Source organism: Mchenga conophoros, linkage group LG10 (assembly GCF_057382185.1).
Source record: "Mchenga conophoros isolate Kocher_MC1m ecotype Shallow Benthic linkage group LG10, M_conophoros_male_GT1.1, whole genome shotgun sequence".
Taxonomy (NCBI): domain Eukaryota; kingdom Metazoa; phylum Chordata; class Actinopteri; order Cichliformes; family Cichlidae; genus Mchenga; species Mchenga conophoros.
The window spans coordinates 14875315-14892385 of NC_140535.1; the positions used below are offsets into that span (position 1 = coordinate 14875315).

Consider the following 17071-nt stretch of genomic DNA (forward strand, 5'->3'; position numbering starts at 1 on the left):
CAGGAGAACAACTGAGAAAATCCATCCACAATACGAGGTTAGTCATTAATATACTGCAACAACATGGGAATAGAGCAGCTGCGAGAGAATTAAACATAATGAATCAATGGTACGGAAGTGGAGGAAGCAAGAAGAATGAGTTGACTAAAGTTTGACTTATCTGTTTTGTTTCGCTTAATGCGCCTTATCCGGATCCGGTGCTCCTTATGTATGAAAACAGACCTGTTCATCGACAGTGCGCCTTATAATCCGAAAAATACGGAAGTGTAAAACTGTTTTCTATGACATATGACTGAAGCTTTAAGGGATTAATTGGCTATAGACAAACTTACTTTGGTCAAGAAAAAACTTGGTTAATCTGATAAAACTGGATGTTTTACTATGTGCTTTGTGTGATGAGCTGAGTCACAAACAATGACAAAAGACGGACAGTTTACAGAAACACAGGCAGGCTGACACTTACCCCATAGACTAGTTCACCCACCATCCCGTTCCACGTCTTGGTCTCTGGATCTCTGGCTCCATACTTCCCGTCGGGCACTATTGACAGCTTATACTTTATCCCCACATGTTTTGCAATTTCAGAAGCTAAATCGACACAGTAGCCTTCATATCTGTCATTCCCCTCCATCTGCATATAGTTTTTCTTGTACATCACATATGGAGCTTCCTGTTAATTAGACATAATTTTGAGTTCATGGTAAAGCAAGATCACATCCACAGTGACCAAACCATATGGGTCACATGAGGCCTTTATTGGTACTGCTGCATGCACACGTGCAGGGCACCAACAGATGAGGGGAACATATGAATAAAGACAAACACAGGTTAAACACATGTACGGGCACGTAAGTGGAGGACTGAAGGGGTGGGGTGGGTGGCAGGGGGGACTAGGCCGACTGCACCGACGGGAGAAGCAAAGCATCTATAACTGAGTGCAAAGTGCAAAGCAGGATGTCGGGCCTCCCTCATGCTAACCTGATCCAGAAAAATCTAAATCTGCAGAAATGGGCAATAGGTGGGGGGTTGCGTGTGCTTTGCATCAGCGAAGGCACAGGGGGCAGGACGAGCTGAATGGAGCACTTTTCCAGTTCATAAAGTAAACGTCAGTGGCAGCAGAGAGATTAAAGACATCAAACACATGGAGATTACCTCATTTTATCGAACAACTTTAAAAAAAAAAGAAGGTCTGAATCACACCACAAAAGTAGTTTAAAGCTGGTTCAAATTGCTTTTTTTATTTGTTCCGTTACGACAATAAAATAATCTGCTCATCGCCTCGATTATGCTAATATGCTTTGCCTCTGTGCCTTGATTGTTGTATCATTCCTCCAATATGTAACATCCAAAACATGTTTGCCATTAAAGATGAACCAGTGTCACCTTGGGGGGGATATTAAGCAAAGCTGTACTTACTTTGTCGTATGGCATGCACATGTTTTCAGAGGTTATTCGGCTTAATAGAACAGAATAAATGCAATTTCTTCACGGGAGACTGTTGGCTTTTGCTGATGTTTTTGGAGCATTCAACAGCATGGCTCCTGTTGAACTTTAGACTTCCACATCCCTTTCGCTCCGCAGTCTTCGGTGTTATGGTGAGACAAAAAATGAAAGAACTGCACCCCAACAAAGCGAGGTAGTCCTTTCATTAAACGTTTTCTTTAATGTCATGGGAAGTAATAAAAACATGAAGTTAATGAGATGACTGCGATGCCTCTAAAAACAATAATTGGTTTCTGTTCAAATCAAAATCATGTCTGGCAGAGAGAAAAAATAATGCAATGGCACTACGCTTCTTCATTTCTTCCCTCGCTCTAAACAACACTTTACTTCCAGTCTAGGTAAGATGAGTATGAGTTTCCAGACACTGAAATGGGAATGCGTGACTATTTCATTCTGAATTTGCCTAAGATGCAACCATAATAGGCAAAGTCAGAAAGACAGAGAGGCCATGGTTTTAAATGTAAGATAAGGCGCACCTTATCTTACATTTAAAAATGGCTGATGATCACTAAACTGCAGCTACTGCCTGCAACTGATCTAACTGACCTCACCCCTGCTTACACCTGGAGCGCTCTCATCCTCATTCAAATTTTTTAACTAAGTAAATTTTAGACAAGGGATAAACAGCCAAAGGTTGCAGCCATTGGCTGTTTACATCCTCCTTGTATGCAGATCATTTCATGTCTCTGGTCCAGCGTCACTGACAATTTACTTAATGAGAGGGAAACATTTTTACTTACGTATGCACTGAATGAGAACACGATGTGTATAGTTATCATTACCAAAGCCGTTATTGTGATGTCACTACTACAACAGCCCACTGTAATATAAAAAAACCAAAATGCTTTGGCACCCACACGGATACAGTTGAAACACTCTGTGTGAATCGACTGTTTCAACATGTAGTGAGTGGATGGAAAGCAACTGAAAATAAAATAATTCTACCCTCCCAGGACAGATTGCAACAAAGGACACCTTGACCTTGAGTGGCAGAAATCTTAAGGTGAAACATTTAAAACCACTTGAGTGTGTACCATAATAGTAGTGACCACAATTGTTCGGTTTTCCACAGAAGAGGACTCGTTGGTGACCTGCTGATCCATTATATATACAAATTTTTCGTACTCATTCCAGTAGCCGATCTGAAAACAACACAGAGGTCCGCAGTTATTTACGAGAAGCAGAAAGACATTTTCACAGTAGACCCTCCGAGTTCACGTGAGCTGGTCAGCTCTATCTGTACGGCTGGAGACGGTGTCGGTTGCTCCTGATATATGATTTAATAAAAAGCTCATAGTGGTTCTCCTCACTTCACCTGGGCTACACTTCAGCAGAGTAGGAGTAATCTATTCCTGGCTCAGCAAATGTTCTCTTATATAACAAGAAAGCAGCACCCATAGAGCACTGGAGGACTGATAAAATTAATACCAGCAAGAAAAACCTAATAATCTAAAAATGCCTTATCTAGCCAATGCAGTCGATTTTTTTTCTCTTTCTATTAATACTACATAAAAGACACACATTATGATCTAACACAAACAAAGCCTGGCTTGTTGCTGCTCAACCTGAGATGATTCCAGTAGCTGTATTATGTTTATTTCTGCTAGACTCTGATTTATTCAGCCAAGAAGAACTCTCCCATTTCTGGAAGCTATAATGCGCAGTACTCACTCTCTTGTCACTGTAGATTGTCTCACACTGTGATTGGATGGGGGGGTCTGTGATGTATGTTGTCTTGTGAACTGAGCTGTGTGGACATTATGGGGCCACTCCTTTTCGGTGCCAGCTTTGTGGGGGTTTCAGTGTCACAGAGCTACCGCAGCTCTTACGGGTGTCACGTGTAAGGGTGTGTGTGTGTTCAGACATTATTGTTTTTGGTTCAGTAGTGTATTACTTACTAATGTGGAGTTGTATCACAGTGTAACGAAATTGTTACGATTCAGAAAGGTAGTCAGAAATCAAAAAAATCTTGGCGTTAATAGTAAAAAAAAAAACAAAAACGCGTAAAACACAATCTTTTCACCTTCAGGCTCAGGGTAGATGTGTGGGCGTGATTTACTCCAGTGCCTGTACCTTACAAACTAATGGGGACATAGACAGTGTCCTGCCAGAAGTAGAGAAGAACAGGTCCCAATCTTTTAGCATCTAAACTAACAAACATTGACAAGCGCTACAGCTGACAACTTAACTAGCTAACTGGCTTTTCCAAGTGAGTGCACTCCCTCACAGCAGTTCCTTTAGCAAGCCAAAGGCCAAGGCACAAGAGAAGACATGTGTCCATGCATGTAGGGTAAATGGACACGTTGTAGCTAAATGCTAATGTGTGCTGCAGCTCTTACCTCTTAGCTGTTTCTGTCCATGTCAAAAACTTTGGATCTTCTTCCTTATGCACAATTTTTTGTTTCAAAACAGTACAAAGTACAAATCTTTTTACACTGAGCCTGTAGGTGTTATGCTACTAATGTGTATTTCACTGTCATAGTTCTAATCACATACAAGTAAATGTTGCTGCTTAACCCACTAACATCATGTTAGGGGTTTCCTGTAAAAACACTCCATATGACTTATTTGAAAGGGTGGTGTGGTGGTTAGCGTTTTAGCAGTTAGCAATCTGTGTGGAGTTTGCATGTTTTCCCTGTGTCTGCACTGGTTCTGTCCAGGTACTCTGGCTCCCTCCCACAGTCCAAAGACATCCGTGGGGTTGATTGGTGACTCTAAATTAATTGTAGGTGTGAATGTGAGCATGAATGCTTGTCTCTCACCCTAGGACAGCAGGGACCGGCTCCAGCCTGAATTGGATAACCAGAAGTAAATCGATGGATAGATGATTATTTGAGAGAATTTCTTAAATTAAAATAACAAGACCTGAACACTAGTTTAAAAACTTGCATTTAAATATCCATGAATATATGTCTAAACAGTATGTTTGTGAGTATACTCAATTATTATTAAATTCTCTGTAAGTGTGAGGTGATCACAATTATTCATCCATTCTCCAAAACTTCAAGCTTCCATCTGCATGGCTTGGCTGCTTCTTGGTGGATATATTCCAGATCAAACTCTCAGAGGGAGCGGGAGCTTACATGATTTGAGTTGGATCAGAAAGCCCGGGCTACTGGCAGCTTCTGTCCAAATCAGTATCAGCCCTAACTTATGTAGTGCCAATATGCCCAGAGAAGAAAATCCCTCAAAAAAGGTATGCTTCAAATTTACTTATGCTTGTGTAGTTGTATGCAAAGCACATAGCATGGGTCTGTATCATAAACTCAACCTGAAAAAAGTATTTAATTATAAATTTTTAAATTATGACATCCAAACCTTAGTGCCCACTTACCTTCCTGGGGCCGCTTGGTTTCATCTCGTACACGTCGATTGTGTAATTAGATCGTCGACCAAATGTGTCAAACTGGATGTTTCCTGTCATACCTTGTACTTGGACCTGCCAGGCACCAAGAAAAGCATCATACCACCTGTTCCTAACATACAGCATGTATAAACCACATGGTAACGTGTGTCATACGGCTGTGATATAAGGCTCTGCTTCACCTTTTGGTCTCATTTTTAATCAGTTAAATCGCTTTAAATAAGGATCCAGTCTATTAGGTCAGACTAACTTGGAGCACCAGAAGCAGGTTTCTTATAATTGTTTGCTCACGTTGCAGTATGTAAGGAATGGGTGTATTCACAGAATAACATGGTTCTATTAAATATAGTGTAAAAGGCAAAAATCTTTAGCCAGCCCTCATTTCTTGGGTATTTTATCTTTTTTTTAAACCAACCTGAAACTTGACGTATGTTGTCATGGTGTGCAGTGTGTACTTAAACAAATTTGAGAAAAGTGGAGGCGAAAAGAACAAGTGGCAGACATCTATGGCTCATTAACTAAATCTAAAAAATCATATTCTAAGACATAAGCAAAAAAGATGTAACATAAGACCTGTGTGTTCATCTACTGTTCACTAAAAGCCTCAGTGGAAAGCTTGTTAGAACTGTATAAACTTATACAAAATATAAATAAATGAGGGGTGGCTCAATACATTTTCACAGTTCTATAATATTTTAATGGCTAAGTGCTGCAGCATTTGTTTATTAAATTGTGAAAAAAAATTATAATGTATTTCTAGCAAGTAATGGCATAAAAAACTATATTTGTAGCCTGTAGTTTATAGAGGCAAAACATTTAGGGATCTTTCACAGAAAAAGAAAACATGGGAGGAAAAAAAATACCTAAAGAATAAAAACTTTGGAAACATTACTAAGTAGAAAGTGAGAATAAGCAAACATATAACTATAAAGTAAATAAAATAAGCAGTGAGACAGTGCAGGCTCTCAGTCCTACCATTTTGAGGGCTCTCTCTATGTCGATGCCTTGGCTCCAGGGCACTGCAGGGTTGGCGAGGCAGTCGCCCGCACTCCCCCTACGTGACACGTCCACTCGTTGCCGCCGAAGATACCGGAAGGCCTCCGCGATCACGAGGATGGCATCGTGGGTGAGTGCTGATGTGTACTGAGTCAAAGGCCAGAAGAAATCCCAATGATGCACCAGTGACATCACACAGACCCAACATAACACTGAGCTGCCATCAGAGCAAGGTTACCACAGAGCGCTGCTCGTGTAAAACAAGCGAGACGAACTGAACTGAATCCCTGAAATGATTCGCACTGACATATTTTCTCTGATTGAAGCCAAGTTACTACCCTGAAACTCAGAAGATGAATAGCGACGGCAGCCTTTGAAGATGTTAAATAAAAATGCAACTGCGGCATCGGCAGCTTCGCCTCACTGACCTTCAGTGGAGTGTTTTTGGCTTCTGGGAATTCTCTTTCATCCAGGCGCTCCCAGCGCTGGAGGAACTGCTGGACGATGGGGCTGTCTGGGCTGATGATCTGGAAGCCTGTGATGTTGGCTCCACCAGAAAAGACCCTGTCCAGACTCATGTTGGAAAAACCCTGAGAGCAAAGAGCACAACTTGGTGGTAGTGGAGAAAAGGATCATTAGGAGAACAGGGAAAAAAAGATGAGAGATTTAAATCTGCTTTAGCTTATCCACGCTGAGTAACTTCATCGATTTAATTGCACCATTCAGTTTTAAGTCTAACACAACTATATATTGAGAGAACCAAATTTGACTGTGCTCCTGAGATGTATCCACTGAGAACATTGCACTTCTTTGCACAACGTTGCATCACACACAAGCACTTCTGCTACGAGTTGTGTTGTGCTGTTTCAAGTTGCGAGCTCTCACCAGGTTGGCGAGGATATAGTGGTATCCTCTGCTGTTTTTTCCCGAGGTCACCACCTACAAATTTGCAGAAGAAGACACGGAGTGAGTCAGATTCCCTTCCAACAACACTGAGAACATTAAGAAACACGAAGACTCAGATATGACAAAGACCTCCAATTGCAGAGGAGCTGACAGAAAGAGAAAGAGAGAAGAAAGTGACATTCGGGAGTGCAAGAGGGAGCATGCGAGCGCGTACATTTGTGTGCGTTTGCATGAAACGCACACATAGTGGGGAGAAACTGTGATGACAGCACTTGTTCCTTTCCATTAACTTCAACATGTAAAATAAGGTCAAGGCTTCGGCAAACCTCCGTCTCTCTTTTCTTGCAGCTGCCTCTGCTCTGCAGTCTTCCGCTTCCTGCTCCGCCTGTCTCAGTTGTGCACTAGACTTAATTAAACCCAAAATGTTGTACAGCACCTGTCGGAGCCAGCCGACACAGAGAGAGCTGCATCCGCCGATCTCTTTAAACTTCTTCGCAGGCTCAATCTCGCTCCCTCTCGCAGGCGCTCACTCCCTCCATATATTCTGATTCGCCATCGAGTGTGAGGCTTCAAAAAGATACTGCGGGGGTGGAGAGTTGCTTTTTTTCCCTGTCTTTTCACTTTCTACACTCCTCCACAGTTTCGATAAGTATACTCAGCCACTGAAATCATCTAAATGTTAAATGTCCAGAGTGATAGTGATATCACACTGAAGAGATTTCACAAAGGACTCGGATAAAGATGAGGAATATTACAACTTCACCGAAAAAAGGAGAGCATCTCATTGGTGGATTTCTACTCATAGTACTACTCATAGACAAATTATGTAGCGTTTTACTCAGAGGCTCCTATTTTGTTTGTTTTTTTATTTTTTTATCTTTATTTAACCAAAAGTGAGATTCTTTTGAAAGCAACAGGACTAGGACTAGATAGCATTATTAAGCATGCTTTTATTTTATGGCAGGGAACACCAAAACTCCCAGAGAGAAGCAGCACAAGTATGGACCACATAGCTGTGTTTTCATCAACACCTGTGTACTATAAAAACCTGTTTAATGTCTCATAATATTCCCCATGGTGCTGCAAGACTGGCCCTCTAACAAGCTTATGGCATTTCAACATTAAATCAAAATTTTGTTTTCCAGAAAAGCAAAACAATTTCAACTCCTGATCCAGTTCCCTCAAAAGGAAAAACATTCCTTGAAGCTTTGCAGCTCGCTGTCTTTCAAATGGTCTCGAATAGCTTTTCATTTCCCCGCACGTGAGAGAGAGCCAGAGTGACCCGAGTGTGGCGAGCACTTAATGAAGCTGCAGCGCCTGGAGTGACTGGCTACGACTCTCGTTTGTCACACACAAGGCAGGCGGCGCAGGACCTCACACTTCTGTGCAAGCTTTTAGTCTGGACAGCGGGCCAAAACGGCGAGAAACAGATGCGTTTAGAAATGTACCTGGCTTAGTGTGAACATGGCTGTGCCCAAAGCACTGCATAGCTGCTAGAACAGAATCAGGTGTAAACGTTCACTGCTTACTGCAGCGCGGCGTGTAGGCAATAACTGGAGGTGTGAATGATATACTGAATTCAAAGCACTCTGAAGTCGGTTCATAGTGCATGCTTCATACTGTACTAAGTAGCACCTTCACTGCTGACTGCTACAGTCTTTTACAGCCATGATTCAAATATTAAGGCTGTGTTGGAAAGCAAATGCTTTTTTTATATGTTGCATCGTAGTTAATAAAAGCTTTTTTTGATATACTTTCATGCACATTTGGTTTATAGATTCATCACCTAGCTTTCATACCTGATGAAGTTTTGATTTGCAAGAGGAGAAAAAGAAAATGTGTTTACCACCTGCCTCAGCAGTCATTGCTGTAGGATGGCAGCGAACCAAGGGAAGGACAGCTATACTAAAGTTCTGACTGAACAGTTTCTGAAAACAGAGTGACTCTAGAAGATAACTCAAATATTATGGTTCATGATCAGAGTGATTATGCCCTTTACTATTATTACTCTTTGATGTAGTTGCATTAATATTCATTATAGAAATTATCATGAGGACAAACATAACAATTCTCTGCAGGTTTTTACATGTGCTGTCAAGCCCTCCAATATAGTTTACAAGGATATTTTCATTACTGTCTATTTTCATTTTCATGTATCATGCGCACTACAGACGTTCTTGTAATTTGATTCGATTTGCCACGGGATCTGCTCCCCCCTCTGTCGGCAGAGATGTTCTGGAAAAGAAAAGGAAAGAAAGAAAGGGGAAAAAAGCAGCTGGGCATAACAAATAATTTTAGGATCACGATGCTCCAGTTTCACGATCCCCTGGGATAATCGCTTTTTGTGTATATGTGAAACCACCGGGAGCCTGGATGAGGTCAGGCACTACCATCGCTGAGAACAGCAACACTTTTAGTGTCACAGGACTTATACTTTCCTCTGTGTCACAATTCATTTCTTACACAACAGCCTCCTCAAACAGCAAAGGGAAAATAAGACCTGAAGCCTAAAAGCAAGAAGAAAACCTGCAGCACTGATTGTTCTGACTGTCTTCTGAATTTTTAATGCTCTTTGAATGGGAAGGACAGTCTATGTGTCATGCCCTCCCAACTGTTTTCTACAGTAAATGTTCCTGTCTGGGAGAGAACAGCCTCGTGCATCTGCCACGATGCTATCCATGAAAGCTGATTCATAATATATCAGATTAATTTTGCAAATGGGAAACCCGTGCGCACAAAATATGTCATGTTCTGACTGTGGAAACAAAAACTGCCACTTATATGTTGTTAACATAAAGGCGCTGGTGTGGCAAGGAAATGTTTTTAAGAGTGGGTCCCCATTTACTTGGACAAGTGAGCAAAATAAGACGATACAGAGGGTCTGAAAAGTGACGCCAATGCTACAGAGCTGCTTTTGCAGTTACAAAGAAGTTCAGTTGTACACAAATGGAAAAAAAATGCCCTCCAGGACCCTTAATCCATGACCTCAGTAACACTTACTTAGAGAGTTTATGGACTCAATCACTACTTCAGATCTTAATAAATACAATATGTATTACATAAAATAAACTTAATTCTGGTTTTTATACCAGCGCTGGTATTGGTATTGTTACACAGGTACATTTACACTCCAGCTCTCCAAAAACCCAGCTGATGATGATTAATCTCATAAGTCATGGCACACTTCTCTGTGCTATATAAGCTGCCTTCATAGGTTAAAAGCATCAGCATCGTTTTTGGTATCTGCAGCACTGCCCTTGTTTTTACTTAGTAACGTATTGTCAAAATTTGCAGTATTGCACAGCACTACTGGCTGCTGACGGTAGATTCAGATCTATCAGACAGATGGAAGACAGAATTATATTGAACTACTAGTTAACTGGCATCAATTTTGTAAGGCTCTTCTTTAAGTTGAGCTCTCATTCCACAACTGATGTCCAATCTTAGCAGTTAGACGCTGGCATATCAGCAGGATATCTCTAAGTGCAAATATGAACCGATTTTTAAAGTGCGTTGTTAAAAATAAAACACAATGCATCATCTTCCAACCCACGCCGGTGCATTACAATCAAATGAATCATAGCAAACAGACAGATAAACTCAGCACGCAGTCTCATGTTGCATCCACACATTAGTATTCACCTCCTGGTTGAGGGTATAATCAGAAATGTGGGTTCGTCTCACTGCACTGTGGAGGAAACAAACTGTGACTCCAGAATACAGATAGAGACTGAGTGGTTGTTTCAGGTCTCAATTATATTTGTTTGTCTGCCCTCAGGGCTCCTCGGGTTCGCATGTGTGGATGAGCAGGTCTGTGCTTTGCTTTCTGCGGCTTGCCTGAGCTGGGCCGAGCTGCAGGGCCATCAGCCTAAAAATTCCTTGGAGAATTCCCTTTAATTAAGCAGGCTGGAGCCATCCAGTCCTGCACTGAGCTGGATGACTGCCCAACAGCCTTCAAGCCTCTTTTCCCACTGATGGAGACTTCTTCTTCTTTTTTTTTACAGTGATTTGTCATCTACCTTCTTCAGAACCACAAGTTCTGTCCTCTTACACTAGACGACTAATTACTGCTATGCTACTCAAAAGAGGGCAAAATGTGAGGAGGGATTTAACTGTCACAGAAGCGTGCATGGACTTACCTGTTTACAGTCTGTTTAAGCTGCTGATTCTTTCATTTGTAGTAGCCAACAGCTACACATTTCTAAACTTCACACAGCCGTCTTATTGAGTGCCAGTTTGAACAAAACAAAAGATGTCTATGAAGTTCTAATGCTCTCACTATCCTCTCTGCAGCTGAGCACCTGCCAACTCTACCATTTCCATGTGTCTGATGTTGTTTTTCGTTTGCTTAGCTTTTAACTTACACTTCTCTGGGGTCTCTTTTTGGAGGCACGGGCTACAAAGAGGCCTTCTACAAAAACTTGCTCTGTTACACTCTCTGTTTTCCTTCTTCAGAAGCCATGTTTCCTTTTTGCAGTCAAACTTTGGAAAAAGAAAATGAAGGCACAGATAGCTCGCTTGTTGTGGTTATTTGAAGGGCATTACAGTTCAAGTTGGGACATCACACACTTTTCATGCCGCTCTTTCATATTTGTATTTGTCGCTCAAGTTGAAGGTTCATAAAGTAGACCTCAATGATAAAGTAAGAAAGGCCAGTAAAAGAAAGAGGAGAAAGGATAATACACTAAAGGTGCTTTGTCCTTGTGTGTAATATAGACACACACACACACACACACACACACACACACACACACACACACACACACACACACACACACCTATGTCTTAGCTTGTCTCTGTGTTAGACAAGCTCTCCTGTAATGTCTTTAAATAGCTCGTCTTTGGATTTTGGCTACATTTTGTTCTCTTCTCTGTTTAGATGACCTCACTCTGCTTCAATAATGTTAAAGTCCAGGATCTCCATTGTGTGTTTTCTATCCAGGTATGCTTTCACTGCGCAGACAGTGTGTTTATGATCACTGTCATTCTGAAAAATCAAGCTGTTGCCAAGATGTCCAACCCCACTGGCTGAAATGAGCCTGCACTGTGTATCACAAATGGTTGCAGATACTCACTGTTGTACCTCTCTTCCGACCTCCTGAGGACTAACTGACAACAATCTGAACCAGAAATATAGAACTTCATCTCTCCATCAGACCTGTTGCTTCTGATTTTAAGTTCTTGTGTAATTTGGCACAACTCGGCTTTTCTCCTTGTTTCCCTTCCTTGAAAGCCTGTCTTCCACTGAGACCATTTCTGCAGAGGCTTTTGTGAAAAGTAGATTGATCAACTGAAAGCCCAGATGCATCTCTGACTTTTTTTTCCTGTTTCTCAAGGACATGACTTTTAGATACTGTAGATAAGCCTGCCACTTATCCATTTTCCTCACTGCATATCATTCTGAAAGATGTTTTTCGTTTTGGGAATTGCCTCTCTGATGCAAAAATGCAATTTTATGTCTGTTAGACTGTTTTATCTTTGGCTCTTTTGCAGTGTCACCTAAAGAAACAGGGACAAATTATATGTTTTTGCAACAGGCTGTTAGTTACAAAGTGCCTAAAGAAACTACAATTTAAAATGGGTTCTTTGGTGTCTGCTATCTGTAGACACAACACCAGTTCATCCCTTGAATTAGGTGCTATTTATACTTGAATGAATTCAGCGGTCAGTGGTAAGGGACAAAGAAAATCCTCTGAAAGTGGTCATGTACAAGACTGGACTAAAAATGGCTAAAAAAAGCAGCCAATACCCAAAGAAAAACTTTTCAAGATCTTCAGCAAGCCTGGAGAACTATTTCTTAAGAGCACTTTAAAAAAATTATAAGAAAGTCTGGCTCCTTGTAAACAAAATATAGAGAAGCAATGTTTGGTTTGAGACTTTTGCACAGCCCTATTTATATACATATAGATATAAAAAGATATAAAATCTCTGAGACAAGCTGTCTTACCAAGCACTGATGCACAGGCTGTGAGCCGCAACCAGCAACCTGCTGACTGTTGCCTCACACTTACAGACTGAGTGGGGGACGAGTGTTTGCTGTTTCTCGGTTGGGATGTCAGGAACTCGTGTCTGCTGCATCAGCGTTTTCTGTCAAATAACTTTTAAATACTTATTGGCGCAGGACAGCTTTCTTTTAAATTTCAGTGTATTTTTGTCAGCGACTGAAATACAATTTATTATATTCCTAAAACTGCTCTTTATGTTTTGTATTTCAGTTGCCATATTTTCAGGTTTATTTCTTTTTATTTCTTGTGCTTGCATTTTTATCCCGACTGTGTATTTTACTGTGTATAATATTAGTTTGTTGTAATGCACTGTAATTATTTCCTGAGTTAGCATAGCCCGAGGTCATCTTATCACTCTTAAAGCTGCTTTTTATTATAAATCCAATAACAGCAGTCTAGACATTTTGCCATAATGTTCCCTCCATATGTGTCTCGCTCACTTTTCACAGACTCCTTTAAATTAAACATACGCATTGTACGTTCATTGTAAATAATAGTGCACTGACTGTATCTCACAATCAGGCAATCTGTGCATCTTTTCAGTGTCTTTACCTTCCAATTAAAAAGGGCTTTGAGGCAACTGCTGTTGTTTTTTGGTGCTATAGAATTGAATTGAACTGAACTGAGTCTTTAAAGGATAAAGCAGACATACAAAACACATTTCCTATATCTGAAGTATTAGTAAAACCAGTGCTTTGCAGTACTTTCATTTCTTCGTTCTTACGGGTGTACTTGCTAACCATCCTGGCATAATACTGCTCCCAACTGACTCCACAGCCTGGCCAAAATCAGCACTGGTTGACTTGAAAATATTCCCTCTAATTACATTTTTTCCCCCCAAGAACCTTGTATTCAAAAGTGTGTGGAGCGTGGAAGTGTGGAAAGAGGCCCCCTGTGATCAAGGTGTGGTAAAATTGTCCTACCATTAGGTTATAGATACACCTACAGTTACATTTTTAGAGATGTACAGGGGCCCTCACATATACTAATGTGCCACAAACAGGACTTTAATATCACCAACCATTCCCATTTTATTACGGTGTATCCATATAAATGGTCCACCCTGTACATTGTTTGACATAGGCTTGTCAGTATCAGTCACACTGTTATGATTTTTGCCTATGCTATCTGACATGTCCTGCCCCACCATTAGCTGGTCAGGATTTTAGCTATAAATATCAATACCTTTTATTATTATTATTATTATTATTTAACAGCAATTCCCAACAAAGCAACAGCCAAAACTGCAATTTCCCTGATTATATAATAATGACCCTATATATAGCATAATCTCATTTAACCTCCTAGGACCTGGCGCCCACATATGTGGACATCACATTTTGGGATGTCTAGACCAAAATAATACATTTTGCTCTACAAGGGCCTGATATCCAGTTACAAGGACATTATATTGATACTGTTCTATGGAAATTTAAAACAAATGTCCTCCTATGTGGATCTCATTTCTCTCAGAAACAAAAATTCAGGTAAAAAAAACACAAAAAAAACGTGCCCAAATATCAAAGAGAAATTAAAAATGCATGCCATTGAAGAGTTCAGGTCTTAGGAAGTTAAATAAAGCATGCTTCATTCTCCTACTCACAGGGTGTGGAATTCCAGTGCACCTCTGGGTGTTCAGCACTTCTCCCATTTCCCTCCACAGCACCAGACAGGGAGAGTCACACTACATGGCTCAATTCCCACAAGCTCTCTGCCTTTCCAGTCTTTTTATCTCTCCCTCTGACTCTTCCTCTGTCTGTCAGCTGTGCAGGAGGCATCACCAGGCTGGAGGTGATGGGTCCTCTCTTAGAGCGATAACAAATCCACTGTGCTTCTATTATTGATGAGAAGCCTTAGAGGTGTTTATCGCTCCGTCTTTACTTTACTGAAGAGATGAGCAAACTGATACTTTTACAGGTGGTGAGAGAGCCAGCAGAAGACCAAAACTCCCACAGCACATTTATCAACAAATAAAGCCTAGAAGAACTGAAACTGCCTCCTTGACTACAGTATCTACCGAACAGTAGATGTTTGCAAATAAAATGTATTAATGATGAGTTTTATAATATCCTGACAGAAGGCATCAAAAGATTTGAATCATAATTCTTCTGATTACTGCCTCGCAGATTAAAAACTAAATCATGTCCACAACGATTGTTTCCTGATGCATGAGTGATCGCAGTTGTGTTTGCTCACTCCTGCCTTTGTGAAAGATCTTCCCTCAGGCTAGGAGGGTAGGCTATTTATAGTAGGCTCATTGTTGTTGCTGTTATGGGACAGTGTGTCCTACTTACACTGGGAGCTGATATTACATTAAAGCAAGTGTTGATGTCACAGCTCGTATAAGGAATCATTCTCAAGAGACACGGGCCTGCCTTGCCACTCTTATGCATCTGGAGAGATACGTGTCTGACAGATGCTGCCGACAAGGCAACGATTCACATTAAGCCACCGCAGAAGAGAGGTTATGATTGGATCGGTCAGATCTGACATAGAGTGACCACCTTTGTATGACTGGATACGTTGAATCTAATACGGAAGCAATTTGAGAACACTTGAAGAAACCCTGGATCTAAATTTGAAGGGCAGGGAAAAGCAAACTTCTCTTGATTAATGAAAATGTTCAGCACTGTCACTAAAAATAATCCCCCGCATCAGAGGAAATGAAGACAGATCTGCAGTGAAGGTCAGAGTAAAACTCATAAGGCCTGCAATAATGAGGATCATTATGTAGAGGGCAGAAGCCTTTATACACAAATATCTCAGCAAAGAACAGAAGGCTAAGATGTGCCCAGGATTAATGGTTTAAATGCACACAGCACGCACGCACACGCAAACTACACTTGTGGGCTTAATGTCTTTTGTAACTCTGCTGTGCAGCTGTGTGCAGCGTCTGGAAAAAAACAAAACAACTTTCTGCTGTCAAATTGGTCACTGTTAATCCTTGTGTCTAAAACAGCAGCGTTTGCCAGTAAACACAAAAACGAGCCATGTGACGGTTCAAAAACAGGCTCACATGATCAGATTCTTACATTTAGTAAGAATTTAAGTTTAGACAATCAAAACTACTTGATGACTGCATGATTAGCAAAAAAATCTGCTTCATGGTCAAAGAAACTGTATGCAGGTAAATGATGGGACATGAACACATGTGCTCTGTATGCCTGAATCTTTCCAAGCCTGTTTTCCTGCAGTGAACAGCTCCGTCTGGAGTGAGGAGCCCGTTTGAGTACGGTGGACTCTTCAAGTTCAAGTCATAAAAGGATGGACATTATTATGGTCAGCTATGATAGAGGCCAAAATCATGATCAGTTAAACAAAGTGTTAAGAAATTATCTGCATTTACACCACACAAGGCAGGATGCATCCATTTTTCCAATACATTTACATTTTTCCAATCTTCTGTTTTCCAAATCCATTTTCATCTGGTAAATCAACAGTTTCTGAAAGCCTGTTTTGTCCCAATAATCAAGCCGCATTCAGAGTCTCTTTAAACCACCTTTCTTCACCATTCCAATGCCAGGTTTGAACTACAACGGATCATCTTAAACATGTTTACATGCCTAAATAAGTTACTGCCATATGATTGGCTGATTCTCTCCCAGCTATCATAGGGCGAGAGGTAGGATGTACCCTGGAAGGTCGCCAGTTTGTCGCAGGGCTAACACAGAGGGACAGGCAGTTTTGTTTATATAACTCCAAATTACAACAGCAGTCACCTCAAAGCACTTCATAGTGTAAAGTAAAGACACTACAATAATACAGCGAAAACCCAACAACGAGACAACTCGCTATGACCAAGCACTTGGTGAGGAAAGAAAATCTTCAAAACAATAGTGCAAATTAATGCCAAACACTACTGTAGCTACATCTTCCTTTTGAATACAGTCTATGGGGCAAACTCATCTAATTTTGGCACACCTCATAAACAGACTACAGTGTCTCACTTAAAAGGAAAAAGCTTTAAAAGTAATAAGTGTGCAGTGCAGTCGACAGCTACTCAGTGTTAGCATTACCTTCAGTCTGAGCCTGTGGAGATAACATCAGCAATACTCTACTATTTAGCTTCACGTACCTCAAGAAGGCGTACGCTTAAAAAATCATTTGCAAAATCTAATGTACTCACATGTGCACCAAACTAATCCCCCAAATGAACACTAATGATCTTCTGAGTAGATAGGAAAATTCTCAGTTGACACTCATTTAATACGTTTCTGACAATGAAATATTCTCTATGGTGCAGTCAGAGAGAGCAGCACACATTAGCAAACACTGAACCTGAATCAAGATTCGTGTG

The 17071-nt window shown here is 40.8% G+C and overlaps 1 protein-coding gene across 7 annotated transcripts in view; it reads right to left on the reverse strand.

Moving 5' to 3' along the window:
- The window catches only part of LOC146565515 (glutamate receptor 3), a 78680-nt gene that overhangs the window by 23386 nt on the left and 38223 nt on the right, over window positions 1-17071 (reverse strand). For 5 of the 7 annotated variants that reach the window (XR_014894128.1, XM_085288662.1, XM_085288661.1 and 2 more), the window contains exons 5-11: window positions 6749-6802; window positions 6292-6453; window positions 5843-6010; window positions 4838-4942; window positions 4266-4292; window positions 2538-2645; window positions 464-670 (exon numbers count right to left, since the gene is read on the reverse strand). Coding sequence is in view for 6 of the 7 variants with exons in the window: in XM_085288662.1 (XP_085144788.1) it covers window positions 464-670; window positions 2538-2645; window positions 4266-4292; window positions 4838-4942; window positions 5843-6010; window positions 6292-6453; window positions 6749-6802 (831 nt within the window). In the remaining variant the exon portion in view is untranslated. The remainder of the gene's footprint in view (window positions 1-463; window positions 671-2537; window positions 2646-4265; window positions 4293-4837; window positions 4943-5842; window positions 6011-6291; window positions 6454-6748; window positions 6803-17071) is intronic. The other 2 variants (XM_085288664.1, XM_085288663.1) reach the window with 1 other exon arrangement.